Genomic DNA, 25,144 nt, shown 5'->3' with positions numbered 1-25,144 from the left:
ATCTCGGATCCATAAAGGGATATCGGCAGTTGTCTTGCGAGACCTGCCCTTCGCGACTGGCCCGCGGTCCGTGATGATCACTAGAAGATCATCTAAGCGGCGCTACCATGCTGCATCAATTCATGCCCCAGCTGCCAGGGGTCGGTAAGTTGTGAACATCTGTCCTCGTGGCACTATCACTGGTGGCGAGGGCGGGGGGCCCTGATGCTGCGGCCTGAGGGAGGAGCACCTAGTCGCTCGAAACCCTGGCATAGATTCGATAACGCGTCGATGGTCGCGGGAGTCGCAGGAGAACGCTCGGATTGTCGGTATGCTTAGCAAGATATTATATACATATGTATATATTCGAGAGGAATCCTTCCCCTTAAACACGCGCATGAGGTCCTACCCCCAGTTCTGTTCTCAAGTGACTCGGAGCAGAGCTCTTTTCTCCTTCTCTCCACACCGCATTCCGAGACCTCGCCGGCACCATGCCTTGGGGACTCCTAGAGGATAAGCATCTGGACTTAGTTCCTGGCACGAGTATGGCACCACTCGACACCCACGGCTTCAAAGCCCGGAAAGCGCTGCTAACGGATGTATCCAGTTGTGCTTGCCGACCAGTCCGATATTCCCCCAGAGTATCAAACCATTCCCAGAGAGTTGCTGAAGCATGGCACTGGGAAGAACGCCCACGTCATCTTGTCTCCCCAGCCTTCCGACTCTCCCAACGACCCCCTCAACGTAAGCCTTCGATCGGGACCCGCTCCGTGGAGACTGACTGACTGACGGGATGTAGTGGCCGACATGGCGCAAGGACCTCATTTTGGTGATTGTGGGCCTGTCTGCCGGCGTGGTCGGCGCGTACGGGCCCATGCTTTCCCCCGGATTCGTCGAGATCGCGGCCGCCCTCGGCATAACGGTCAATACGCTCTCGCAAGCCACGGCCTGGGTCATCCTAATGATCGGTCTCTCGCTATTCGTCTTTAACCCGCTCGCTAAGAAGATCGGGCGGCGCCCCGTCTACGTGATTTCGAGCATCATCATGCTGAGCGGAAGCATATGGGGTGCCCTCGCCAAGGATTACAATAGCTTCTTGGGAAGTCGAATCTGGAGCGGCATAGGTATGGCGCCGTACGAGGTTCTCGTGCAGTGCACCATTGCGGATATATACTACGTTCACCAGCGCGCCACCAGAATCGCCATCTGGAACATGTTCTTGTTGTGCGGCATCAGCGGTGGCGCTCTGATCGCGGGTTATATCATCGAAGTTCGTTCTCCCCGGGAACCCTTTCGCCGGCGCAGCTCGCTGACAGAGAACGTAGGGCCAAGGCTGGCAATGGACCTTGATCTGGTGTGCCATTATTTTCGGTATCCTCCTGCCTCTGGTCCTTCTCTTCGTCCCCGAAACAGCATACCGGCGGCCGTTGTCCGTGGAGGTCCTCGCGCAAGCAGGCCGCGATGTCAAGGCGGATCCTTCGGAGAAGAAGGATACGGCATCTGAGCGCGAAGAGTCCTCACACGTGGAAACTGGGGCCGCGACCGAAGCTAAAGAGACCTTCTGGCAGAGTATGAGGCTATGGGGCGGCATTTACACCGACACCCCTCTCTGGAAGATCTTCCTCCGTCCCATGGTCATCTTTTTCTACCCGGCCGTTCTCTGGGCATTCCTATTGTACGGAATCACGCTTACCTGGATCGTCGTCTTCAGCGTGGTGAATGCGGTCATCTTCACGGCGCCTCCGTACAACTTCTCGGTGTCCGAGACGGGCCTGATCTCACTATCCCCGTTCATCCTCACCTTCGTCGGCGAGGTTATTTCTGGTCCGTTGAACGACTGGGTCTGTATATACCTGGCCAAGAAGAACCGCGGCATTTACGAGCCCGAGTTCCGACTGCCGCCTATAATCATCTCTTTCCTCGTCGGCGTCGTGGGCTTCTTCGGATTCGGTGCCACCATCCATTACCAGACGCACTGGACCGGACCGGTCTTGTGCTTCGGCTTGGCGAATATGAGCCTGGCGTTGTCCAACGCGAGCGTGTTCGGTTATGTCATTGACTCGCACAAGGAGCTCAGCGAAGAAGGTATGCTTACCCACGCCCCCCCCTTGACGAACGTTGAATATGACGGAGCATTTGCTTACCTTGCCGTCTTCCCCTTCTAGCTTTCGTGGCTATCAACGCCCGTAACCTGGTCACGTTTGGCTTGACCTACTTCGTCAACGACTGGCTAGCCAAGGATGGCGTCCTCGCCGTCTTCAACGTGCTCGGAATCACCTTCATCATCGTCAACTTGCTGACGATCCCGCTGTGGGTGTACGGCAAGCGGATCCGGAGCTACATCTCCAGGAATAAGACGCTGGACAAATTCATGCACGAGGATTAGAAGATGGGATCAGGACATAGAACATAGGTCTCGAATCGGACTTTGGTTAGAATACGGACGGTTATGGTGGCAAGGTCCATTTTGGGGCCCCCGAGTTCAATAGGAATTGCTCATTCTCCCATGCTTCAGGTCACGATCGGGTTCGTCTTTTTTTGAGTCGATCTTTGGTGATGGGCAGACGCCGGCTTCGCATGTGTACTTCGCGGATTCGGCATGGAAAGAAGAAAAACGGTACACGAAGCAGCGCATCCTCTTTAGCGGCACAGAAGTGGATTTTAAGAATACATACGCATTGCCTGCCTGCCTATAACCAACCCTCTTGTGTAATCGTCTTGTGTAATCGTCTTGTCTAAGCTGCGTCTTACCTAACACTGTCGGAAATGCACTGTCCTCGTACAATTATATATGCCTCTCCTCGGCAACACGCTGAGCGGAGCGGTTGATAGTAGGTACTGCTAGTATGGCGACGAGCTAACACCATCTCTGCTGCGTACCTAGAGGCACCTGTAGATATCGATATTGTAGCGAGGACGAGAGGGATTGAGGTTCTTCGCTGGAGCAGGTACCTTAGGTACCTAATACTGTTGCTGGCAACTCGAAAGACTAGTGGCTCGTGCACGAAACATTTTGACGCTCGGACCACCTCGGTGCCCTTGGCCTTAGCCCCTGCAGCTGCTCGTGACAATCAGTGACCATCACAGGAACGACAAGGCGCGTCGTGGGTTCTGGTTCTGGTTCTGCTTGTGGCTTCGAAAATCTGATCGCTGCCGGTTTCCTGTCCTTCCGTCCCTCTCGTCAGCCGCATCGTCGACCTCTCCAGCTGCATCGTCGACCGCGATGCGTCTTGCATTCGCTAGCTGACAACCGCATGTTTTCTTAGCCCATTTTATCTACCTACCGCCCCAGCTCCGTAATACCCTGGAAGCCAGCCGACGATTCACCGGGAAACCCACCCAACTAGAGCCGTACCGAGAGTTGGCTGGGAGCAACATTGCGCAGTGCCCGACATCACGCTGGCTCTGAAGAGACGAACCAGTACCAAATAATACAAAGAAAGAAAGCACGTGTAGCAGCCCGCGGGTCGAGCGTGACGGCTACGGATTCGGTTAGCGGGCATAGGGGAGACCGGGAGTGGACGAGGCAGCACAGAGAGCGAGAGAAAGCCCTACGCCGCCCGAGCCCACCGCCATGGCAGACTCCCTCCACAATGCGCCTATTGTACTGGACAATGGCTCTGGCACCATCCGGGCGGGCTTCGCCGGAGACGATCTGCCCAAGTGCTACTTCCCCTCCTTCGTCGGCCGGCCCAAGCATCTGCGCGTCCTCGCCGGCGCGTTAGAAGGCGAGGTCTTCATCGGCCAGAAGGCCGCCACCGAGCTCAGGGGACTGCTCAAGATCCGGTATCCCTTAGAACACGGCATAGTCACCGACTGGGACGACATGGAGAAGATATGGGAATACGTCTACAGCGAGGGGTTGAAGACGATGAGCGAAGAGGTAGGCGGTTCCGCTGCTGTCCTTCATGTTATATATTAATGAGCAAATACGGGGTGCTATATGCGTGAATGCGATGCACTCCCATATTCTGTCTGCTTCGACATCGTGGTGTCGTCGTGCTGTCCGTCTTCCCGACCCTTTTGGCTAACATTATTCCCCCCTCGGCAGCACCCCGTCCTCTTAACCGAACCCCCGCTAAACCCCCGAGCGAACCGTGACACCGCCGCGCAGATCCTCTTCGAGACCTTCAACGTCCCCGCGCTTTATACCTCCATCCAGGCCGTACTCTCCCTCTACGCCAGCGGCCGCACGACGGGGTGCGTGCTGGATTCGGGGGATGGCGTCTCCCACGCCGTGCCCGTGTACGAGGGGTTTGCCATCCCGAGCTCGATGCGCCGCATCGACGTGGCCGGCCGCGACGTCACCGAGTACATGCAGACGCTGCTGCGCAAGAGCGGTTACGTATTCCACACGAGCGCCGAGAAGGAGGTTGTGCGCCTCATCAAGGAGGCCGTCTCGTACGTCGCGTTCAACCCCAAGGCCGAGGAGAAGGACTGGGCCGGCGCCAAGCTCGAGCAGGGCAAGACGGCCGAGTACGTGCTACCCGACGGCAACCGCCTCCGCGTGGGCCAGGAGCGCTTCCGCGCGCCCGAGATCCTCTTCGACCCCGAGATCATCGGGCTCGAGTATCCGGGCATCCAGCAGATCGTCACCGACGCCATCAACCGCACCGACCTGGATCTGCGCAAGGCGCTCTACGCCAACATCGTGCTCTCGGGCGGCAGCACCCTGACGAAAGGGTTCGGCGACCGCTTGCTGAGCGAGGTCAAGAAGCTTGCTGTTAAGGACATGCGCATCAAGATTTTTGCTCCGCCCGAGCGCAAGTACTCGACCTGGATCGGAGGGAGCATCTTGGCGGGGCTGAGCACGTTTAGAAAGGTATGCCTTGCCATCCCCATCCGCTTGCCGCCGAGAACGGTACTGATTCGGAGTAACAGATGTGGGTTAGCATCGACGACTGGCACGAGGACCCGGACATCATCCACAAGAAATTGACGTAAGCCATCCACCGGGGGTGGGCGGGATGTAGAAGAGCATATACACTTTATAAGGTGTCGGTCTACAACAGCAAGAAGGGAAGAAGGAGGACGCCGGGGATGCAACGAGAAAAACGCCCCACGCCTCTAGACCCGAATGTAATATCATGGATCATGCGCAGACGAGGGAAACGCGAGGAAGCAGTACGAGGGGGCCGCCACCCGAATCGCGGTCGCGACGACGTTTGGCGCACGATAAACACACGGTATCTTGGGGTGATTCGCCGGCCCCTTGGAAAACAGGGGGTGGTGCCTCGACAGGGGGGGGGATCTTATTCACGATGCTAGGCAGGAGGGTCAAGGTCGGGAAGCCGGACGACGAGAAGGGGACGCAGAGAAAAAAAACACGCGGCAGCTTGTGTGTCAGATTACCGGCGGAAGTTTAAGCCTACAGTCCTCCTCTACGTAGATGGAAAAATTTGATACCCAGGCGTTGAAGATGGATGCATCACGCCGGCGCGTGCCGTGGTGCGCTACTGCTACTCTTACTGCCCCGAGTCGACTCGCGCGACGGGTGCATATATACGATGCGTAGGTGGGCAATGAATTGCGGGGGTGGGGGAGGGCGGGCGTCGTACACGACTTGCCGCTAAACCAGGTCCTATTTTCTACGCGACCGTACCCGCGATGGCTTCTTCGTAGGCTAGCACCAGTCCTGTCCTGGGGGGGTGCAGCTGTACGTATGCTACGGAGAAGGGCGCCGGTATACTATCGAATGTCTCGAGATCTCGCAGGGAACCCGTCTGGCCCCAGATTGAGCACTCGTCGGCTCCGGCCAAGCATCAAGCAAGATAGATCGACAGTGCCCGACAGATATCGGCACGTCGTCCGTCCTCCTCTGAAAAACAGGGGAGGGGGTGGTCGCACGGGAGGCACGGGCGGACTGGCTACGTGAGCAGCGCGAAGCATTCATTCATTTATTCATTCGTTCGTTCGTTCGTGCGTTCGTTCACTGATTCCTCGCTCCTCGCTCCTCGCTCCTCTCCATCCTATCTATTTTCTCCCCAAACCCCCCTTCCTGTCCTCTGTTTTCTGTCTCGCTACCGCTTATGGGAAAATCAAAATCTGTCCTGTGTTTCTGTCGACCAGGGCAATGACGTCGCCGTCGAGGTGCGTGCCCGCCCCCCAACGAGACGGCAATGGCTCGATCTGACCCGGAACTCCGTTACGCCGCGCTTGCTAGGGTGTGTGTGTGTTTGTGTGTGTATGAGAATGTGTGTGTGTGTGTGTGTGCTTGCTCAAAGCAGCAGCAGCAGCACAAGCTCAGCGCCGTCGCGCAAACCGATCGCCCCCCCCCCCCCCCGCCGCCGCGTGGTCGGCGTCGCTCACGCGGGTATCCCGTCCGCCCGTCTGCCTCAGTGGCGGCCGCTCAGGTGGCTCCATATCTTGGTGAGGCTGGCGCCGCTGCTGGCGCTGGCCAGGCTGGAGGCGTCGGTGTCCTTGTCCTTGGCGGCGCTGTAGATGTTGCCGGCGCCGCCGCGCCCGACGTGCGCGACCGGCTTCTGCTCGATGTGCCGCTGGTGCGCGAACTCCTCGTCGAACGACAGCACCGGCCGCTCCGCCGCCGCGTGCACGTTGCCCGCCCCGCCGCGCCCCGAGTAGAACCGCGGCGCGCTGCTGCTGCTGCTGCTGCTGCTCGTGTTGCTCGTCACCGCCGCCGTCGTCACCCCCGACGCCGGCGTCGTCGCCGGCGCCCGGATAAAGTTGCCCGCGCCGCCCCGCCCCGACAGCACGTACGTGTCCTGCGACACCGTCGGGTGAGGCTCGTTGATCAGGTATCCGGACATGGTGCCGTGTGTGGGTATTCCGCGAGGGTCGTGGCGATGTAGGTAGGTACGATATGGTTTATTAGGGTAAGTAAAGCCCCGCCGACGTTGCTATACGGGCTCACAGGAGGAGGAGGATCTCGCGATGGATAATTGGTACGTAATGATGAGAGCTAGCTCGGAGTGCAGGAGAGGCTTCTAGAAGTGGCCCGGGGAGCAGGACCTAATATACCCACGTATCGCCCCATTGTTCACGCTGAGAGAGAGAGAGAGAGAGAGAGAGAGAGAGAGAGGTAGGGACAAGGGAGCAGGAGTGCATAACCCCTTTGTCATAGTTACACCGTGGCCTCGAGGACGTTCTAAGTTTTCCAGCACGTGGCATCGGGAGATGGATGACAAGGGAAGACAAAGAAGCTGGTCGTGATCGGGTAGGGTAGCTGGCTAGGTTTGCGCACCGCCTGCTCCATACGCGGATAGCACCTAGGTAAATCCCCAGACGCCGGCCGAAGTGCCCCGTCTCGAGGAAAAATTTTCACGGCCACGCGAGGAAATCCAGCTCGCTCGGCGAAGTCGACGGATAGCTACGAAAAGGGACGCTACGCACAAACTCAGGAAATGGAGGAAGTTTCCAGCGGTCTTGGGCTGGAGAATTTTGGTGGCCTCGTCAGTCTTGGCGACGATGTGGTAAGGTGGGCGCCCCTAGCAGGCAAGGGATGTCGTAGCGGAATCCGGGGTAACCGCGTGATGGGACGCGATGAGCATGGCATTAGCTAACAGAAGCTCCGGGACTGGCAGAATCGGTCGGGTCTACGACATTTGGGGGCATCATGAGACCTGCAGGCTCAATTTCTCGTACCTAACCATTACCCCATAGTTATTCTCCTCCCTCGCCCGCTAGACCAGGGGGGGGGTTGGGCAAAGCTGGCCCGGCGGTGGTGCCATCCCGTTCCTCGTCCAGCCGTCGTCCTTCTGACGCAGTCCTGCGTTCGGCTACGAGGTAGTCTGACAGTCGTGCTCTGGTAAGTAGCGGCAGTAGTAGTAGTAGTGGTGGTGGTGGTGACGGTAGTAGTGGTGACGATAGTGACAGCGGCAGTGCGTCGTAAAGAGGAGGTAGGAAGTAGGACGAGATAGTAGGTAGGTAAACAAGGCAGGCTGGATGGACAGGTAGCCAGCCAACCCGGAAGAAGACGGCAAGTAGGTAGGTGAGGACCTTTCACTTACACAGAAGCACAGCGTCCGACAACGCCATCGTGTCGATGTCGTTCGTGATGGTTCAGGACAACCCAGCCTGGCCTCTCTCCCCCCCCGGCCAAGCCAAGCCCAGTTCTACCAACCTCGACAGCCAGTGACAGTCGGTCCAAACATTGCCTCACTGCAGGTACCAGTTGCTGATCACAGAGCCGCTGCAATGCGCAGCGGCCAATGTCGACTCGCTCGTGACGGGGCTGGCATCAGCGGAGGGCCAAATCTCGCCATCTGGTCGTGATCATAGCCTCAGCGTTCTCTCGTCAGTTATAGCCCGTGGTGCGTCAGATTCTTACTACGACCCAAGGCGAATCATGTTGTGCATCCGTCGTCTCTTGTTGCCATGATGAGCGTTTAGGTACCTCCGGTTATCCGCGCCGCCTTCCAGGAGGAATCGTGCTGGCTGTCACGACGCCACCCGTGAAGCCAAGGCACGTCAACTGCGCCAGAAGAAAAAAAGAAGAAAAGGGAATTCCGCGCTGCTTACCAGCAAGTATTTCGCATCCCGCTATTCGCGCATCACCACCTATAGCTATTCTCATTCTCCTCGCGCACTTCGCACGCGGACATTTTAGCAGTCGGCACTTGGAGAACGATTTTCTTTTATTTCCCCCTTTTTCTTTCTTTTTCTGTCGGCAATCTGCGTTGATGGTTGCCATGCCGATCATCCTTGAATCTTCAGATCTCCGTAGGGATTCTTACTTCTTATATTAGCTCGGCCTTCCCCGTCGACACCCTCATCCCCATTACCGATGCTATTGTGCCGTGATGGTCCTAGAGTCGGGGGGGACTGGCAAGGCGGATTGCATCGCCAACGGTGCTTTCGGTTTATTATTGGTTGGTGATAATAATGTCACATCCCAATCCTATTATCGTAGGTAGGTATACGTCGCTCAATTTACCACACACCACAATCTCGGTGTAGATGACCGAATGAATAAATAACCACATACTTGTGACATTTTAACTATTCGGGTAATTTTTCAGTTGAGAAATCCCTCCCCTATGTGACAATTTGAAAAAAAAAAGACCACGGCGCCGTCATTTTCCCTCAGTGCATTAATATCTCAGTAACCTTCCCTTACCTACATCGCACGTTTTTTACGAGCAGACAAGCACCCTTTAGTGTGCCTCCGCTAGATTATATCCTAGGCAACATATTAATTAATATACTTACAATTCAGCGCGCTTTTCTACCCCTATACCTCCCACCCGGCGTTGAATTACCGAACCAGCCTCACGCGTTGAACCCACACTAGGTATATTAAATGTGCAAGGAAAACGCAGAAGCCCGTATCCGTATGTAGTGGTGTAAGGCTTACATGTATGTATAGCTACCTCCGCGACAGTAAAGCGAGCCAGAAAAAAAAAGGAGAGAATAAAAGACGGACACGGCGTGCTCGAGTGCACACACATACACACCTCTACGCGCAGACGGGATTCAGACTAACAGTCCAGGGTCCCGGATCGCCGTCCCCGTTCACGATGTAGCGATCCTGGCCCGGCTCGTTGCCGCGGCGGAGCCTCCCAGGGGCCTCCCCCTCCCCCTTAGCACCCAAGTGACCGCGGTAAGCAAACACTTTGCGGCCGAACAAGTTCCGAGCACGCGGGTCGCGTACGCACATAGTAGGACTTCAGATTACGTCGGTTCGAGACGGGCGCGGTGGAGTTGGAGGCGGGGGGACTGAGGGGCCGGGGGCAGCCATGAAGAGAGTGCCCGGTCGGAATAGGGTCGGTATCGGAACTGGACAAGGGTGTGTACATATCACGCAGGCTCGCCGAGCACGTAGGTTCTAATACTTGCTAGCTCATGAGTTCCTACCTACCTAGGGTTTCCTTATAGGTATTACCTAGGCATGTTTTTAGGCAACCGGTGTCAATGTTGCCCCTGGTCTGCTTAGCAATGTGATGTTGGAGCGATACGATGTTGTGTTCGCCGTCACGTTTCGCGGCTCGTTGCCGCTTACGTCCGGACACAGGTTTGGTGGAGACTGCCCGGGTGTAATAATATCGAATATCTCGCAGAAAGACAGCGCGAGACTCGACCAAGAAGGCCGTCCCCCTAGTATTCGGCCGCATCTGCCTCTGTGATCCTCACCCACATGTTCTTGTGGAACAAGGTGAAGTGGATTTCTTCGTCCCACGCCTTGTTCGGATATACCAGTTGGAAGTCGAACAGACGCAAGAGCTAATACAATACGCGCGAGTGGACGCGTCCTGTTAGCGAGCGAGCAGCGACGGCGGGGGTCGGAACCTTGACCCGGGGTAATAGGTATCAACGCAGGCATTAATATTACGGACCTCGAAAAAGACCTTGTTGAGCTCCAAGAACGCGACTGTCTTTCCGGCGCACATCCATCGGCCGCCGCCGAAGACGATGTCGACGGCACGTTCCATCTCGACCCTCTTCTCGTCGCTACACTCGAGGAAGCGCTCTGGCCGGAAAACATCCACGTCTTCGCCAAAGACCTCGGCGTTGTACGTCAGGCCTACGCTATTATCCCCGATGACGGTGCCTCCGGGGATGAAGACGCCGTCGATTGTGTCCCCTTCCGGAGGGGCCCTTTTATCTAGCTCGTGTCAGTACTATTATTGTAACTCGTTCCGCGGCCTTAGTTTGTCTCTGTGTGTTATACAATGTGGTGACGTGACCGGCAAACGTTGGAGGCACATCGCTGTAAAGGCAGTGCTTGTCACTCACAATGTCCGTAAGTTATCGGGTTCTTAATGCGAAGGCCCTCGTAAATAACAGCCTGCCAAGAATCACAAGGTTAGCCCAGACTCCTTCAAGATCTCTGAAACTGGTATATGGGAGCATAATACCTGCAAGTAGGGCAATTTCTGGGCTTGCTCGAACGTGATGGGCGTCGAAGCCTCGTTCCGCTTCACGCAGTCCTTCACTAAAGCCTTCAGCCGTGTGTATACCCGAGGGGTAGCCATTATGTATAGCATAGTGCAACGGATCACGGTAGCCGTCGTGTCGGACCCGGCAATGATTTGCAGCATAGCTTCGTCCGCACACTCTTTTCGTGTCATCCCCCGGCGGATGAAGGATCCCTTCCATCAATCAACGACAGATCGCGGCGAACGGGATAAGAGGGACCAGAAGCCGAGTCCACGACTCACCATCATATCATCCCTGGGCGTCTTGTCTATGAACTTCTCGTCGATAATGTCTCGCGTGATCCTGTCAGGCAATGTAAGTAGACCTTGGCCAAGATGTGACGATAATAATAGCAGGGACGCACGCCATCATCTTCCCAACGCCCCCTTTATCCGTCGCCTTAGGCCCAATCAGGCCGAATACGAAAGGAGAGAACACGATGCGTCTGAAAAAGGGGATCTCCTGAGCCAGGACCATCGTCTTCATCGACCCGTCCATCTGCCTCATGTATCCGTACAAGTCCCCGTCCGCATCTAGGAACCCAAACGGCCGGCCGTACGAGAGCCGAGTAATGACGTCCAAGGTGAATTTGCGCGACAACGAGGCGAAATCGACGCTGCGCAACTTGGCCCTCGTAGTCAGGTGTTTCTGGCGGATCACATCCACCCAGTGCGCGATCTGGCTGTCGATGGCGACCTCCATGTCGGGGTTGTCGCGGCCGCTATACCCAGCCGCGGTCTTCGCCTTCAGCGCGTCGTGGGTCTCGTTGTCCAGCGAAACCGCCATGGTCTGGTGGTCAGGCGCGACCTTGATGGCGCTATACCACTGGCGCAGGTCGTTAGCGATACACCACGCGAAGAGCACAGCTTCAGTCGTGCTAACCTCATCCTTGACGTACTTGGTCCGAGCCGCGGAGATGCGCCGGAGAATCTTGGGATCGTTCGTCACGATGGAATTGGGCCCGACGCGCGCGAATTTCCCATAGCTATTAAGCCTGCGGAAGTCTGACCCGACGCTGCCAGTGAGTATGCTCCTTACCATCCATACGTAGGAAAACGAGGCCCAGAACGGGCCCGGGATATGGCGAAGACGATACCAGGCTGCCGTGGCTGAGACGATGTACCACAGGACGAGCACGGCCGAGGAAGCCACGCAGACATTTACCAGGCCCAAAGAGGCGATAGTCGATGACATTTTAACAGGTTTCCCCTTGGGTGACAGCAATAGCTTAGGTTAGAAGAAGACGAATACGACCAGCGGAGCCGTTCAGCGGAGGCCTTACCGATATGAGGCCATATGTAAAGGTGTCGTCTATGCTGATGTGAAGTGTCGATATCTGCATTCTCCCGTGACGAAAGGAATAGAGGAGCACACCAATAGTACTCCTTTTCCTCTGTAGTCATGAGACAGAAAAAAATGAAGATCATTGGGTGTCATACGCTAGGTACGTCAGCATCGATCGAGGGACTTCGCCGTGAGGGGAGAGAATGCCCTTAGAAGCACCCGACGACGGTCTGCTTACCATCCTGGCGACAGCTTTCTCTCTTGGTAGCTTCTGCTTATCGGATCGGCCACGACGAACCCATTCGTAATTAGCCCATTTATGATCTGCCTCGCCTTCCGCGGGGACCGTGAGCGCTTTCGGCGTACCTAAAACGCACGTAAGTGATAGAAGTAATACGGCGTATTATTGAACACGTATCCGTAGGACACCGCACCCGCGGGAGCAAATCCCTACTATTTCAGCTGCATGACCTTAGAAATGGATGTGTAGGCCTTTTCACTATCGCGTCCAACGGCCACTCAACCATATATACGAATAAGAAGAAAGACGGTTCAGTATCAATAACTTCCGAATGCCAACCCTCAATCTCCACGGTGAACGAACCTCGTCTGTACTCAACAATCCAGATAGATTATTGACCAGATCAGGCACAAGCGGAAACCCACGCAGAGCCCTACCAAGCACACTTGGAGTAGAGCACACACGCGAGATACACCCCTTACTAACGACCGGGCCGGCCCCTTCTTCGCCTTTGTGCCGACCCCTGGACCTCGGCCCGGTGGGACATACAAACCGAGACTGATGCCGATGTACTCCTGGAGCGCTCAGCAGAAGGCAGTCCAGTAAGCCGTACGGGGGTAAACGGCGGCTTACTGGGAGTAATGTAGGGTCAGCGCACATAGGCATCAGGTATTACACCCCTCCTTTTGCCCTCACGGCTCGGGGACGCGTATACACAGCACGTACCGCAGATCTCACAAGCGAAGCCGTCAGCCATATCGAGTCCATTACGTACGTATATTCGCCTGTTTCATCTATCCACCCGCTCAAAACGCGGCCCGTCAGGAAAGCCGAAAGGAAATAGAAGACTTCGTCATTGGTCATTGGTCATTATCCATATTCTTCCCCCCCCTTTTTTTCAGACATCTCAGTTCGTTCATCTATCAAGTTCAGCCAAGTAGTACCTATACCAGAGATCGTAATATATAGTTCGTACCGGCCGCCGTGAACCAGATTCCCAAAAGTCGTGATACGAACTCTAGACTGTAGACACAGATAAGACGGGGGAGAGACGCGTGGGTCAGGGAAACCGTCCTCGTCATCGTCATCATAGCGCGTCTATAGCCGACAGCGAGGCCGGGTTGTAGGAAATAGGAAAAAAAGTCATGCCGAGACTTGGAAGGAAATACACAAGGAAAACTTGGAAAAGAGAAGAAGGAAAGAGTCACGCGTCGTATCTCGTCATCGATGCGTTCGTTCCCAAAGCTGCGCTGCTTACGCCAACACCGTCACCGCTACCACCAAAAAACACAAGGAGAGGAGCCGAGAGATGCAACACCATTTCCTCCTCTACGCGGCCTGAAGCGCGCGTCCCAGAACCCCCGTCCAGCCCGTTCCACCTCCGCCTTGTAGCAGCAGGCCCCCTAGCGTCCGTGCGAGCTCCCCAACGTCCGCATCCCCTCCGTCTGCGCGTCCTTCTCCACCACCACCGATGGTCCTCCATGCGCCGCGCACGCGCCAGTTCCCGTCGCGGTTGTCGCGGGGCGTGAATTCGAACGTGCCATGTTTCGGGACCCTGGCGCCGCGACTGTTGCTGCTACTGTTGTAGGCGGCGACAGCGTCGAGCGGCCGCCCCGACGCGTCGAACCGGTCGGGGAGAACCTCTACGTCGTCTTCACTGCTATTGTCGCGATAAGTCCCCGCATATTCGCGCCTCCGCTGCCGCCGGTGGTGCGCGTGCGAGTGGCGGTCGGAGGCCTCGGTGTCAGATGCGGAGTGATGGTGATGTCGGCGCGAAGGGGAGCCATCGTCAGCGTCGCGCTCATGGTTGTGGTGGCGATGGTAGTAGACCCCCTCGTCGAGGGAACGCTTACGCCGGAGGCGACGTAGAGTCTGCGAAGACTTGGGTGAGAGCGGGACGAACTTTACTCTCGATGCGGTGGCTGAGGGCGCCGAGGCAACGCTGGCGGCGGGAGAGGGAGGCGGTAGGTTTAGACCATCTAGGGGAAGGGGGAAGAGGGAGAGGTGGTTAGTGAGGAGTCACCGGGTGTTAGAATAGGCAAAAGGGGCAGATATCGAGGGGGACAGGAAAAGATCTCACGTGTCGCGTCGGACACGGTGGGACGGAAAACTCAAGGAGACGCACCCTTCTCGGTGGCCGTGCTCCGGGAGGCATCAGGGTGGGACTGGGTGTCACCGGAGGGCGGATCATTGTCATGATGGTGAGGACTCACGTTTTCTGGGCCTGGCCGCGCGCCCGGCGCGGCGCGGGACGCTGGCGGCGGTGGACCCGGCGGCGGCGGTGGCAGGTTGATGTAGTCTTGCGGGTTGTAGGGAGGGTACGGTGCGTAGGTATCGATGTTGGTCGTCGATAGATTGGAGTGCTGTGTGAACCCAGTCGGTCCCGTCGTCGCCATCGGCGGCGGCGGTGGCGTGTAGGTATTAGGTGGTGGCGGCGGGAAGCCGCCTGACTGGTGAGGAGGGGAGGGGGGTGGCGCCTCGACATCGTACCCGTTGTACGGATCTGCCGCCGCTGCTGTTGCTTCTTCGTAAACTATATCGCAGGTTAGTTAACGGCTCGGGACGTGGGGTGTTACTCGTTGTCCCGTACGCCTCCGTTCACGGTCGCGAGACCGCCTAGCTCTTGGTCTTTCTCGCTCTCCTCCTCCTCTCTCTGGATCCCCTGATCCCTTTTCCAGATCTTTCCCCCCTCTGTCCCGAGACCTACTCCGACTGCTCTCTCTCGACTTCTCTTCTCGCTCTTTGCTCTTCTGCCGATCATGATACTTCTTGATACCGATAGCCGCTGCGGTGCCGAGCCCCGCGGCTGCGACATTACGAAGCGCACTGTGACTCTTCTTCTTCGCCTCCTTTTCGGATGCGGAGGACGGCCGATGATGGTTGCCGCGACGCCGGCGTCCTGGTTCCTCGGTCGCGGAGTCGTAACTGTCAATTGGTTCACTGCCGTATTCCACGCCGGGAATGGGAACCAGTCCTAATTCTCTATCAGCCGTAGAGTCTCGCGAGTGCAGATTGCGGCTGTGAGACCTCGAACTGGACCTGGAGAGGCTCTTTGAATAGCTCCGGCCCCTACTGCGATGCTCGTGCTCGTCATCTGAGTCCCTATGACGCTCGCGCTCGCGCTCGCGCTCCTTCTTGTCCTTGTGATGCTCCCACAGCTTCTCTGCCGCCGCGCCGGTCAGCCCGGCTGCGGCGATCTCGGCACCTGAACGAGAGTCAGCAGTCGCAAATATTTGAGGAAGCGAGGGGGATTGTCGCTTACCAGTTCTCAGACGAGACTTCGACCGGGACTTCGACCCGGACTTCCCTCGAGACTTGGATCTATAATGTTTCACCAGGCCAGCGAGGGCACTGAAACATTCAGCAGTTAGTAACATGAATGTTGTTGTAGGAAAGGATCCACGTGGTCGATAGCGATCGCGTCCGGCGGGGACTCTGAAACGAAAAATGTGATACTTACCTAGTCGCCAGAGCTGCCTTGGCCATGTTCGACTTGCTATGGCTACGACCGGACCGGCTTCGTGATTGCGAATATTCGCCCTCGGAATGCCGACGTCGCGCACGTCCACGGGTAGCTTCTTCCTTCTCGACCTTGTTGTTCTGCATGTATTTGAGTCCACCAGCGACAGCGAGTGCAGCGGCGCCCTTCGGCCAAATTAGTACGGATTTGTCTTGACAGTTAGGGGTAAAACTTACGATAGCCAAGCCGGTAGTAAGCCTGCTACGTGACTTACTCCGGTGCTGGTGTCGGCGATGATCGTCTTCGTAGTCTTCGTGTCTATCCTCGTACGCGCTCTTCGCTCGTCGCACGGCCTCGGTACCGAGAGCTCCCAGGGCGGCGCCGGCAATAACCTTGCGGCCTCTATGGTCGCGGTGCTCGCCATCCTTGCCGCCACGACCCGCCAGCAAGGCCGTAAGGCCGGCGCCGGCGAGAGCGCCTTCGGCAAGGTGTCGTTTTCTGTGATGGTCTGAGCTCGTGCTACGGTCCCGCGTTATTATCGTCCGCTTCACGTAGTAATCCTCCTCGTATCCGTCGCTCTCGTACGCGCGCTCGTCGCGGCGGCGCCGCTCATCTCGGTGGTAGGCATAATCCTCTTCTCGCGGCTCGGGACGACGCGCGACCTCACGACGCTCGTCCCTCAGGAAGATGACAGTTGGCTCTTGGCGCGGGAGGATGACGGGGGCCTGCGCAGGGGCCTCGTTGATTATTACCTTCTGCTCGGGAGCCTTTTGGCGAACGATGACGGGCGAAGCCGCGGGCGGCGGGGAGGGGGCTGTGTAGTACTCAACCTCCCTTCTGTATCGCTCGACCTCAAAATCGCGGGGGTCCCTTTCCTCGTAGACGCGGCGCTCAATCCTAACGTCTCGTTCCTTGTAGTCGCGGGGATCTTCTTTGCGTTCCTCAATAGCCTTCTCCTTGATCTCCACGTCGCCGTCGGGCTCTCGACGTACAACACGTTTCTCGAGGCGAACATCTACCTCCCGGGACTCGTCCCACGGCTGTCTCGATTGGCGCTCCCAGTAGTAGTCGCGAGGCGACGACGAGGTCTCTCTCGTCTCCTCGACGACCTTGGTCCGAGAATGCCGCTCGGGGTAATGGTCTCGGTCGGCCTCTCTCTCTCTCTCAAATTCAACTCGCCATCTGTCGTGCGAATCGAGGGCCGACCGCGGACGCTCGGGGTAGGAAGTTCTCTCGACGCGACGCTCGACTTCCAACATGTCGCCGGACGAACGGCCGGCGTGAGAATGAGAGTGCGATTGTCTCGATCGGCGGTCGTCATCGTCTTCGAAGCGGTCTACGCGATCGTGTTCCACGACCCTGCCTCCGCCACTAACTTTATACCGTCTCACGGTGGTGGATTTGTATTTGTCGTCGTCGGACGAGGAAGGACTGTGCTCCCTCGTGTAGCGCACATCGCGCTCGCGATAGACCTGCGTCATATTGTCGCAGAGTGTTCCGGTGTTCGACAGCAAGGCGACAGTGATGTCACGAAGCGCAGAAGATTGATGGTCCCAAGTGTAATAATAGGTTTGAGTGTAGGTAGTAGATGTATGAGTGCAAGGGAGGAAACAAACCAGGGAGGGGGGTTTTGGTGGGATGAGGTTTGTATGCAGATATGACTTCTGTGCGTGGGGAGTTGACAGAAAGGCGAGTATGTAAGTAGGGCAGGTTTATGGTGAGGAGGGCTTATAAGCAGGGAGTATTAATATGTCGCATCCGCCGGGAGAGAAGAAGGCCGGTGACAGTGCGAGACGATGGGACGGTGTCACGCAGCATTCATGGCGTTCAGAAGGGCAGGGGAGGGCCGGGGCAGAGCGAGAAGACCAGGAGGGGCAAAAGGAAGGGCACTGATGGGCGACGGCGGGATGACGCAGGGTGGGCTGAGTGGGCAGATGGACACGCTGGGCACGATCGTCTCCCAAGAGGCCACCCCGGTTCTGGCTCCGCCGACCTGGCGATGGCCCAACGGATGTGTGGCCGATTGTTTCTTCCCACCCTCCCGCAGTCTGCCGGCCAGTCTGCCCGATCCAGTCTGCCCGATCGAGTCTGCGGCATGGGACTGGGATTAGCAGATTAGCAGATGAGCCAGTTAGCACCTCATCCGGGCTGCTCGTACGTGCTGCTGCTGCTGAACGAGGTATGATGATGGACTTGGTGCCCGGCGCCTGGGAAGGGCGGGTGAGACTCGAGTGACAGCGCTATTCCCGACGGCTTATAAGTGGTGGCGCGAAGAAGCGTCACTTGCCAACCCTGCCCTGCCGCGTGGATATATTGCTATCTATTAGCCCGCCGACGGCCCAGTCAGTTCTAGTTGTCAGAGACAGGGCAGTCTGACAGATCTATCTCTCGATATCTCCGATGCCTGGCAGCGACCGAGAGCCGAACAGCAGGACGTTGTAATTCCTGAGGAATCCCAAAATGTCTTGCGCAAGCGCACGCCCTACTTATTATCGTCTGCATCACCTACCTATTTGCCGCACCACGGAAAGAAAAAAAAACGGCTTATTCTTCTCACTCTTTCTCACTCCTCTCCTCTCGTGCACAAGCGGACAAAAATGCAAGAAAATAGTTCGACCAGCCTCTACTCTGCCCCCTCCCCTCCCTTCCCCGTCTGTGTGTGCGGTGCGGGGTCTCCGATGTAGCCGCGCAAAACGACAACGGCAAAACAAGACAACAGCAGCGGAACACATTCATTCGGCGTCCTCGCCCACAAACTCGACTAGCTGCCGCATTTCTTCTCGCTCCCGTCTCGCTAATTCGCCGTCGCACGAGCCGAAGACGGGGGCGGTAAGGACCAGGTGCATGAAGACCCGAAGAGGCTATGCCTCAGCGACATGTCGCCGTCTCGACCACCCGGAACAGGTAGGCTATCTGGAAGTGCCCTATGCATAACATCGATGTCGCCGCAGTAGGACTTGGCTAGCCCGCATCGTGGCTAACGAACGGGGCCAGGCAGGTGATGCGGATTGCTGACAGAAATGACGATGGCAAGAAGTGAGACTTTTTTTCACCACCTTGTGATCATAGGCTAGGTCGGCGGGAGGAGGGGCTGTGATCTAGGCCTCCTGGGTCGGTTGCCGCGGTCTCATTGGTGATGGCGGATTTCCGTGCGCCTGCACGGAGGTCCCGTGGCTTGCATGGATGGTTCTCGTATCGTCTCGTAGTTCATCTACGCCGTGGCAGACCAGGCCCGCTTCCCTGCTGCGTCTCTACCCAGAGCGGGCAAGGCGATGTTCTCTGCACCGGTTGGCAGGCAGGCAGAGGTTGGTTGCAGCGTGTCCGCAGGCGTACCGATAACGGATATCTGCGGAATAGCTGGCCTCGACCTACCTACCGATACTGAATCCGACGAACCCGCGGTTCTCCGTCCTTCTGCGTCTCGGGATCTCGGGCTCGAGAGACAGGGAATTGTCAATTGTCTCAATTTCGTCCGCGAGGAGAATTCTCGCGGGTTCTGTTGTCCTGCAGGGGTCCGTGTTGTGCAGACGAGACGGAGGCCGGGATTGGAGGGGATGGGCACCAACAACGGGCATTATGTGCTTCATCTTGAGGACCTATAGTACACTACGAGTCTCCTGGTGGAGGTGTGCGGATTAGAGATAGGTACCTAGGTACGCGTAGGTAGCTAAGGTACATGCATACGTCAGATTGTCGGGTAAGTAGGTACGTCGTCTGGTATGCTCTCCAAGGTACCGACGTGCCTCACCCCCACAGCCCGCAGGGCACTCCCAACATCGTCGCTACATGATGTCGTCATCAGCTGGCACGTACCGCATACCTGCCAACGTGCGTCCTCCGTGGTATACCAACAAGCACAATATGAATGCCTACATTGGGTGGTAGTAGCGTCTGCTAAGCCACATCCACCACAATTACCCCCCAGCCGCTACTGTCAAACTGGACCAAGACCAGGTTGCCCAAAACCTGTGCCTTGGCTTCGGTCGTCAGGAGTGGATCTCGTCGCCGCTGGCACGCCTTGTTTCCAACCCAGCAGGATTGGAAATCTCGGTTCGTCATCGAGAAAGCAAGGAAGAAGGTTCTACGACTTCTGTCGGTATTGCCACCACGTGCGCGTTCGTCTGGTCCACATCTAGTATGGAGTAGGTAGGTACCTAGGTTAATGGTGGCCGGGTCTCAAATGTGTCGCATGTACGCGGGCGTTGAACGCCACATGTGGCTAATTCACCTAACCCATCCAGCCACACATACGTATCCGCCCACCTACCTACCACCTACAACCAACCCAGCTGTGCGGAAACGCTCGCCTCACCAAACACCTAGCTTCATCTTCACCCACACACACACTAGCATACGTAATGTTGCTGACCTGTTTCGATGCGATCTGCAACCTTCCCCCCGAACAGCTCAACGCACGGCGAGCCGGAGAAGAACTGGTCCAGACTGGCTAGCGACGACGGCCGCTTTTCACACGCCCGTCTCCTCGCACTGGCCCCAAGTCTTGTTCCTATCGAGCCGCCATACCTACACCTAAGCGTGTTCCCGAGTTGACAGCTCGGCTGTTCAGTTATAGTAACGACGGATGCATTTCCGAAACCGAATATACTCCCTAGGAAAATCCAGCCCCGCGAACGACGATCTGCCTCCCGAAATACAATAATAGCCACCCGGCTCCATAACTACGTGCATCTGGCTAACCTAGACATGGCGTGGTTATTAGGCCGGCAGACCGTCGGGAGCTATGTTTGGATCGATGGTTATGGCCTCATGTCTGGAACTTGACAACTTGTCCCCGCACTCGCCAAATACGTCGCGGGCAGCCTTCCAGTTTCTGGGGTGAAGCTCATCCTAGATGGTCACACCTCAACAGGGTAAACGGCTAAATCGTCACCCCATCTTGCCCAAACCTTGCTGTCGACATCTGGGCACTATAGCGACGCTGTGGGCTAGGCTACAAGAGACTTAATTCGCATCGCCATCATCTCGAACGACACAGGGACAGATGGCGTCAGTCTCCCTAATAAGGCACGTCGTCGCTTCTGCACCATCTAGATGACGCGGCCAGCGTGGCACCAAATACGGGACAACCTACGGATAATTAGGACGGAAATTGCGGGCGCCAATCTAAGACCCTTTAAGCTACGGCGTAGGCTCTGTGTCTCCGGTAACAGGCCAAACCGAGGTCGACGCCCTTCCATCAATTGACCAACCGCGGGTCCGAAAATCCCAGCATGCTGCCTGGTTTGGGAATTCTCGAGACTTGGCAAAGCTTATTCGGATGTGCCTGAATCTCTTTACCAGTCTCGGCCATGTGTCACGACTGTTGTGGCTGGCATGTCGTCTTTGGATCTAGAACCGCCGCGGCGGTCGACGTCCGTCGAGGCGGATATCGTTTACGGGCACCAGCGCTTCTCCGGAGGGGCTCATTCATCCCCGAGCAGTCATGGATTCGCGTAGACATGGCGTGATCTTCGAGAGGGGGGCTCCTTGTCGACCGTCGAGAGCTCGGGATGTGTATATATATCTAGCTTGAGGGCCTTGTTCCTCCTACCCGAATTAGAGAGATCGTGGCAAGCAACACTGGATCCAGCAACGCAACGTCTACGAGTTCTTCTCGAATATCCTCATACATCTACATCATGAAGGGAATCGTCGCTCTGTTGCTCCTCGGCCTCGTTGCCGCAGCTCCGCTCGAACAGGATGACCGTCCCACCAAGTCTGTCTCCCGTCCGGCTCTGCCTAGCCTGACGGGGCGGCCCAGTGGACGTGAGAGATCCCTTCCCTTGCTTTATACGACGGGCACGGGCTAACGATTGCTAGCACCCGATCGCCCCACGGGCCGGCCTCAGCCTCCTGACCGGCCTCAACCCACCGGCCGTCCTGGTCGTCCCACCGACCGGCCCCAACCTACGGGCCGTCCCGGTCGCCCAACTGGCCGACCGCAGCCCACCAGTCGCCCGGGACGTCCTACCGGTCGACCCCAACCAACTAGTCGCCCAGGACGCCCCACCGACCGGCCGCAGCCCACTGGCCGCCCGGGTCGTCCTACTGATCGACCCCAGCCCACTGGCCGCCCAGGTCGTCCTACTGATCGACCCCAACCCACTGGCCGCCCACTGCCTACTGGTCGCCCGACTGGTCGGCCCTCCCCTACTAGCGGCGGTCCGTTCCCTTTACCATCTCCCGTTAAAGCAGCAGAGTTCGCGTCTAACTAATTCATCTTGCAGAGGCCGATTTCATCCTGCCGACGGAGCCGGCCAGCAACTAGCTCGGTATCGCGAACAAGCCGGGGCCTTAGGCGCCTTTTAGCAGGCGGAATAGTAGGAGAGTAGCTAACGACAGCAGGAGGAACACGTAGCTATTATTTTCTTCGCTGGAGACGGAATTATTTCTTGGCATCGAAATCGATGAGGGGTTGCTCGCCTTGCTCCGAAGTAGAAGGGGAGACGAACGGTCCTGAAGAAGCACCCGATTCCTCATACGATACGCCATATCTAGTTCTCACATAGTCCATAAACAACAGTGTGTTGTATTATTCGCAATCGTGCCATGCAGTGAAACGACAAGAGATATGATAGGAAGGTTTAGTATATCCTTGTAGGATTGGGAAGTGTCTCCTTAGGTGGCAGATATAAAATCAACTTTATCAAGGCGCCTCAGGATTACATACCTACTATGTGCCCTCCTATACATAGGTAGGTATTCCGCCCCTTAGTATAGGTTCTAATTCCGACCATCATTTACCACCGGTCCCAAGGCGAGAAGTACATAGGTGGCTCGGGGAACTCAAGAGAGGGAGAGAGAGGCTTTCCGACACCGAATACAAAGACCAATCGACATCATCGTCCACATCATTAGACTGACCATCATTTTTAAGGGCCTAGGGGCCCAAGGGTGTGATGTATAATAGTTGAACCAAATCAGTGGCTCTTGCTTCGCTTCCTCGTTCTAGGTAATCTGCTCCTAACCTCTTCTTTTCTTGCCTTCCACCTCCTCGCATTATATTCTCTCTTCTCCTACGAGCCCGTCCCTCCGTCTTGGTTCGCCCCGACTACTAGCTACTAGCTGCTACGCTCCCAGCCGGCGACGCCACCGAGTCTAAGTAGAGAGCGAGCCTGCTCCAGATCAGTTAGGTTATATAACGGAGGATAGGTTCGATTCCTAACAGCGCTACTTGGTAGTCTTCGTCATTTCGCTCATCTGCTCCCTCGCAACTCCAGCTCCCTAAGTTATAGCATAGCTCAACAAGTTCACACAGTGCGTGTGTGGTGCGGGTGTATACTGTGGGTATACAAATGTCTTTGTTTGTGTATTTGTTTTTACACCACCTGTTCTATTATCGAGGAGGCCCAGCTTTGCCTGTTTATCAACTAGGTATGCCATTGAATAAATACACGGGCATTGTTATGTACGCGGTAAGCGCCAGCCCGGCAACAGATGGGAGACGAAACAAAGTCCGGGTGTCAAAAGGCATATAATTGGCCCTTCGGACATCCAGAAATCCCACGGCTGGTTCCTTATTTACTGCCTGCATCTACACAGCGCGCGCCACCAGAGTGAGAGAATTAAAGTAAAATAATAACAATAACTTCCACCTTCCAACCCGACACGCCCCTGCATAGCTTCGCACGAGACTGAGCCTTCGGCCATCGACAACTGGAATATCACAGCCTGAAGCACAGCAGTGCCCAGGACAGCAGCCTCCTCGCCGTGAGCAGCGGTAGCAAGCGCTCTCCAGCCCCAGCTTTGTCAGCAAACAGCAGCGGCGGCAGCCGAATCGGCCTCGGCCTCGCTCCCCACCACGGCCCCTCGTTCCTGGCGCGCTGGCTAGCCGGCGCGCGGCGGCAGCAGCGGCCATGAAGCTGTACGCGATCGCGGACCTGCACCTGGGGCACGAGTTCAACCGGGCGGCGCTGGGGGAGCTGCGGCCGCACCCGGGGGACGGGCTGATCCTGTGCGGGGACGTGGGGGAGACGGACGAGCACCTGGAGCTGGCGTTCGGGGCGGCGACGCGGAACTTCGGCGCGGTGTGGTGGTGCCCGGGGAACCACGAGCTGTACACGACGGGCGGCGGCGCGCCGGGCGGGCCGCGCCAGCTGCGCGGCGAGGCGCGGTACGCGCACTGCGTGGCGGTGGCGCGGCGCTTCGGCGTGCGCACGCCCGAGGACCCGTACGCGGTGTGGGAGGGCGAGGGCGGGCCGGCGCTCGTCGCGCCGCTCTTCACCCTCTACGACTACAGCTTCCGCCCCGCCCACGTCGCCCGCGCCGACGCCCTGCGCTGGGCCGAGGACGCCGACACCGTCGCCTCCGACGAGTTCCTCCTCCACCCGGACCCGCACCCCTCGCGCGAGGCCTGGTGCCGCCTCCTCGTGCAGCGCGCCGAGGCGCGCCTCGCCGACGCCCGCAAGCCGCGCAAGCGCGCCGCCCTGGCTGCGGCTACGGCCGCCGGAGCGGAGCCGAGGGACGACGCGGGCCAGCCGGCGGCGGAGGGGGAGAGGGAGAAAGAGGAAGAGGAGGAGGTCGTGCTGCCGCTGGTGCTCGCGAACCACTGGCCGCTGCGCGAGGACCTCGTGTACATCCCGCGGGTGCCGCGCTTCAGCCTCTGGTGCGGCACCAAGGCGACCGAGGACTGGCACCGGCGCTTCGGCGCCGCCGTGGTCGTCTCGGGCCACCTGCACGTGCCCCGGACCGACTGGCGCGACGGCACGCGCTTCGAGGAGTGCAGCCTCGGCTACCCGCGCCAGTGGCGCGAGGTGCACGAGCGCGGCCTCGACATCAACGACCTCCTGCGCGAGATCCTCCCCGGGCCCCCCCCGCCGCCCGGCGGCAACACTACCGTGCGCTGGAGGCGCTGGGGCTGAACCCGGTTACCCCCTCTCCCCCGGTACCCCCTCCCTCCCGGAGAGCCGTCTCGCGCGACGGCAGATGTGAGTATGTAGCCCGCGCGCGTGCCCCCCCCGCCGATATAGAATAGATAACAAGAGAAATTGCTAACCGACCGTCTCGCGCAGGAGTGTCTAGAGTTTTTCTTACGGAGGAGGCAACAGCATAGAGGCGACGGCGGGAGTAGACGGCGAATGTGCCCGCCGGCGCGGATGTAGTGAGGAGGGTGAACTTCAACATGCATAGACATAGGCGGACAAGGCATGATCTTGCCGTACATATACGGCTTCGGCCTTGTATTTTCGTCGATTACATCACATCCCGATCAGACTGGACAGTAGCAGAGTTTATGATCGATTAGGTAGACATTTATTTACGTCCGTCTCCAGAACTGCCTGTCTAGATCCAGATACTGGACAGTA

General features: G+C 57.5%; 8 protein-coding genes across 8 annotated transcripts; 5 read left to right on the top strand and 3 right to left on the bottom strand.

The window, feature by feature from the left end:
• Positions 1-67: 67 nt before the first annotated feature.
• GGS23DRAFT_340351 (MFS general substrate transporter) lies at positions 68-2,450 on the top strand. The gene is made up of 5 exons (XM_051513031.1): positions 68-522; positions 587-723; positions 779-1,249; positions 1,305-2,064; positions 2,145-2,450. Exons 1-5 carry the CDS (start codon positions 471-473, stop codon positions 2,363-2,365), a joined length of 1,641 nt encoding a protein of 546 aa, XP_051367874.1. The 5' UTR covers positions 68-470; the 3' UTR covers positions 2,366-2,450.
• A 949-nt stretch (positions 2,451-3,399) lies between these two features.
• Positions 3,400-5,282, top strand: GGS23DRAFT_340067 (actin-related protein, ARP1 class). The gene is made up of 3 exons (XM_051513027.1): positions 3,400-3,862; positions 4,031-4,801; positions 4,861-5,282. Exons 1-3 carry the CDS (start codon positions 3,554-3,556, stop codon positions 4,921-4,923), a joined length of 1,143 nt encoding a protein of 380 aa, XP_051367873.1. The 5' UTR covers positions 3,400-3,553; the 3' UTR covers positions 4,924-5,282.
• Positions 5,283-6,314: 1,032 nt separating this feature from the next.
• On the bottom strand, positions 6,315-6,746 carry GGS23DRAFT_600718 (uncharacterized protein; the record flags this gene model as incomplete). Its single annotated transcript, XM_051519114.1, has 1 exon — positions 6,315-6,746. The coding sequence occupies one exon, from the start codon at positions 6,744-6,746 to the stop codon at positions 6,315-6,317; it is 432 nt and encodes a 143-aa protein (XP_051367872.1).
• Positions 6,747-9,883: 3,137 nt separating this feature from the next.
• GGS23DRAFT_340200 (cytochrome P450) lies at positions 9,884-12,383 on the bottom strand. Its single transcript, XM_051513029.1, has 8 exons — positions 12,377-12,383; positions 11,737-12,294; positions 11,219-11,679; positions 11,097-11,157; positions 10,794-11,027; positions 10,672-10,723; positions 10,272-10,540; positions 9,884-10,158 (listed from the first exon to the last, which is right to left on the bottom strand). Exons 2-8 carry the CDS (start codon positions 12,046-12,048, stop codon positions 10,033-10,035), a joined length of 1,515 nt encoding a protein of 504 aa, XP_051367871.1. The 5' UTR covers positions 12,049-12,294; positions 12,377-12,383; the 3' UTR covers positions 9,884-10,032.
• Positions 12,384-13,708: 1,325 nt separating this feature from the next.
• On the bottom strand, positions 13,709-17,320 carry GGS23DRAFT_600716 (uncharacterized protein; the record flags this gene model as incomplete). Its single annotated transcript, XM_051519113.1, has 6 exons — positions 13,709-14,358; positions 14,505-14,912; positions 15,087-15,584; positions 15,642-15,730; positions 15,840-16,024; positions 16,076-17,320. The coding sequence occupies 6 exons, from the start codon at positions 17,318-17,320 to the stop codon at positions 13,709-13,711; spliced, it is 3,075 nt and encodes a 1,024-aa protein (XP_051367870.1).
• An 809-nt stretch (positions 17,321-18,129) lies between these two features.
• On the top strand, positions 18,130-18,995 carry GGS23DRAFT_340115 (uncharacterized protein). Its single transcript, XM_051513028.1, has 2 exons — positions 18,130-18,758; positions 18,838-18,995. The coding sequence occupies exons 1-2, from the start codon at positions 18,300-18,302 to the stop codon at positions 18,877-18,879; spliced, it is 501 nt and encodes a 166-aa protein (XP_051367869.1). The 5' UTR covers positions 18,130-18,299; the 3' UTR covers positions 18,880-18,995.
• A 2,398-nt stretch (positions 18,996-21,393) lies between these two features.
• Positions 21,394-22,094, top strand: GGS23DRAFT_339868 (uncharacterized protein). The gene is made up of 2 exons (XM_051513025.1): positions 21,394-21,605; positions 21,660-22,094. Exons 1-2 carry the CDS (start codon positions 21,479-21,481, stop codon positions 22,052-22,054), a joined length of 522 nt encoding a protein of 173 aa, XP_051367868.1. The 5' UTR covers positions 21,394-21,478; the 3' UTR covers positions 22,055-22,094.
• Positions 22,095-23,506: 1,412 nt separating this feature from the next.
• Positions 23,507-24,951, top strand: GGS23DRAFT_339845 (metallophosphoesterase-like protein). The gene is made up of 2 exons (XM_051513024.1): positions 23,507-24,770; positions 24,851-24,951. Exon 1 carries the CDS (start codon positions 23,696-23,698, stop codon positions 24,698-24,700), a length of 1,005 nt encoding a protein of 334 aa, XP_051367867.1. The 5' UTR covers positions 23,507-23,695; the 3' UTR covers positions 24,701-24,770; positions 24,851-24,951.
• Positions 24,952-25,144: the final 193 nt, after the last annotated feature.

Source organism: Durotheca rogersii (assembly GCF_024521655.1).
Source record: "Durotheca rogersii strain YMJ 92031201 chromosome Unknown GGS23scaffold_36, whole genome shotgun sequence".
NCBI classification, from domain to species: Eukaryota; Fungi; Ascomycota; class Sordariomycetes; order Xylariales; family Xylariaceae; genus Durotheca; species Durotheca rogersii.
The sequence above is the reverse complement of the archived record's forward strand: the minus strand, read 5'-3'. Positions and strand labels throughout refer to the sequence as shown.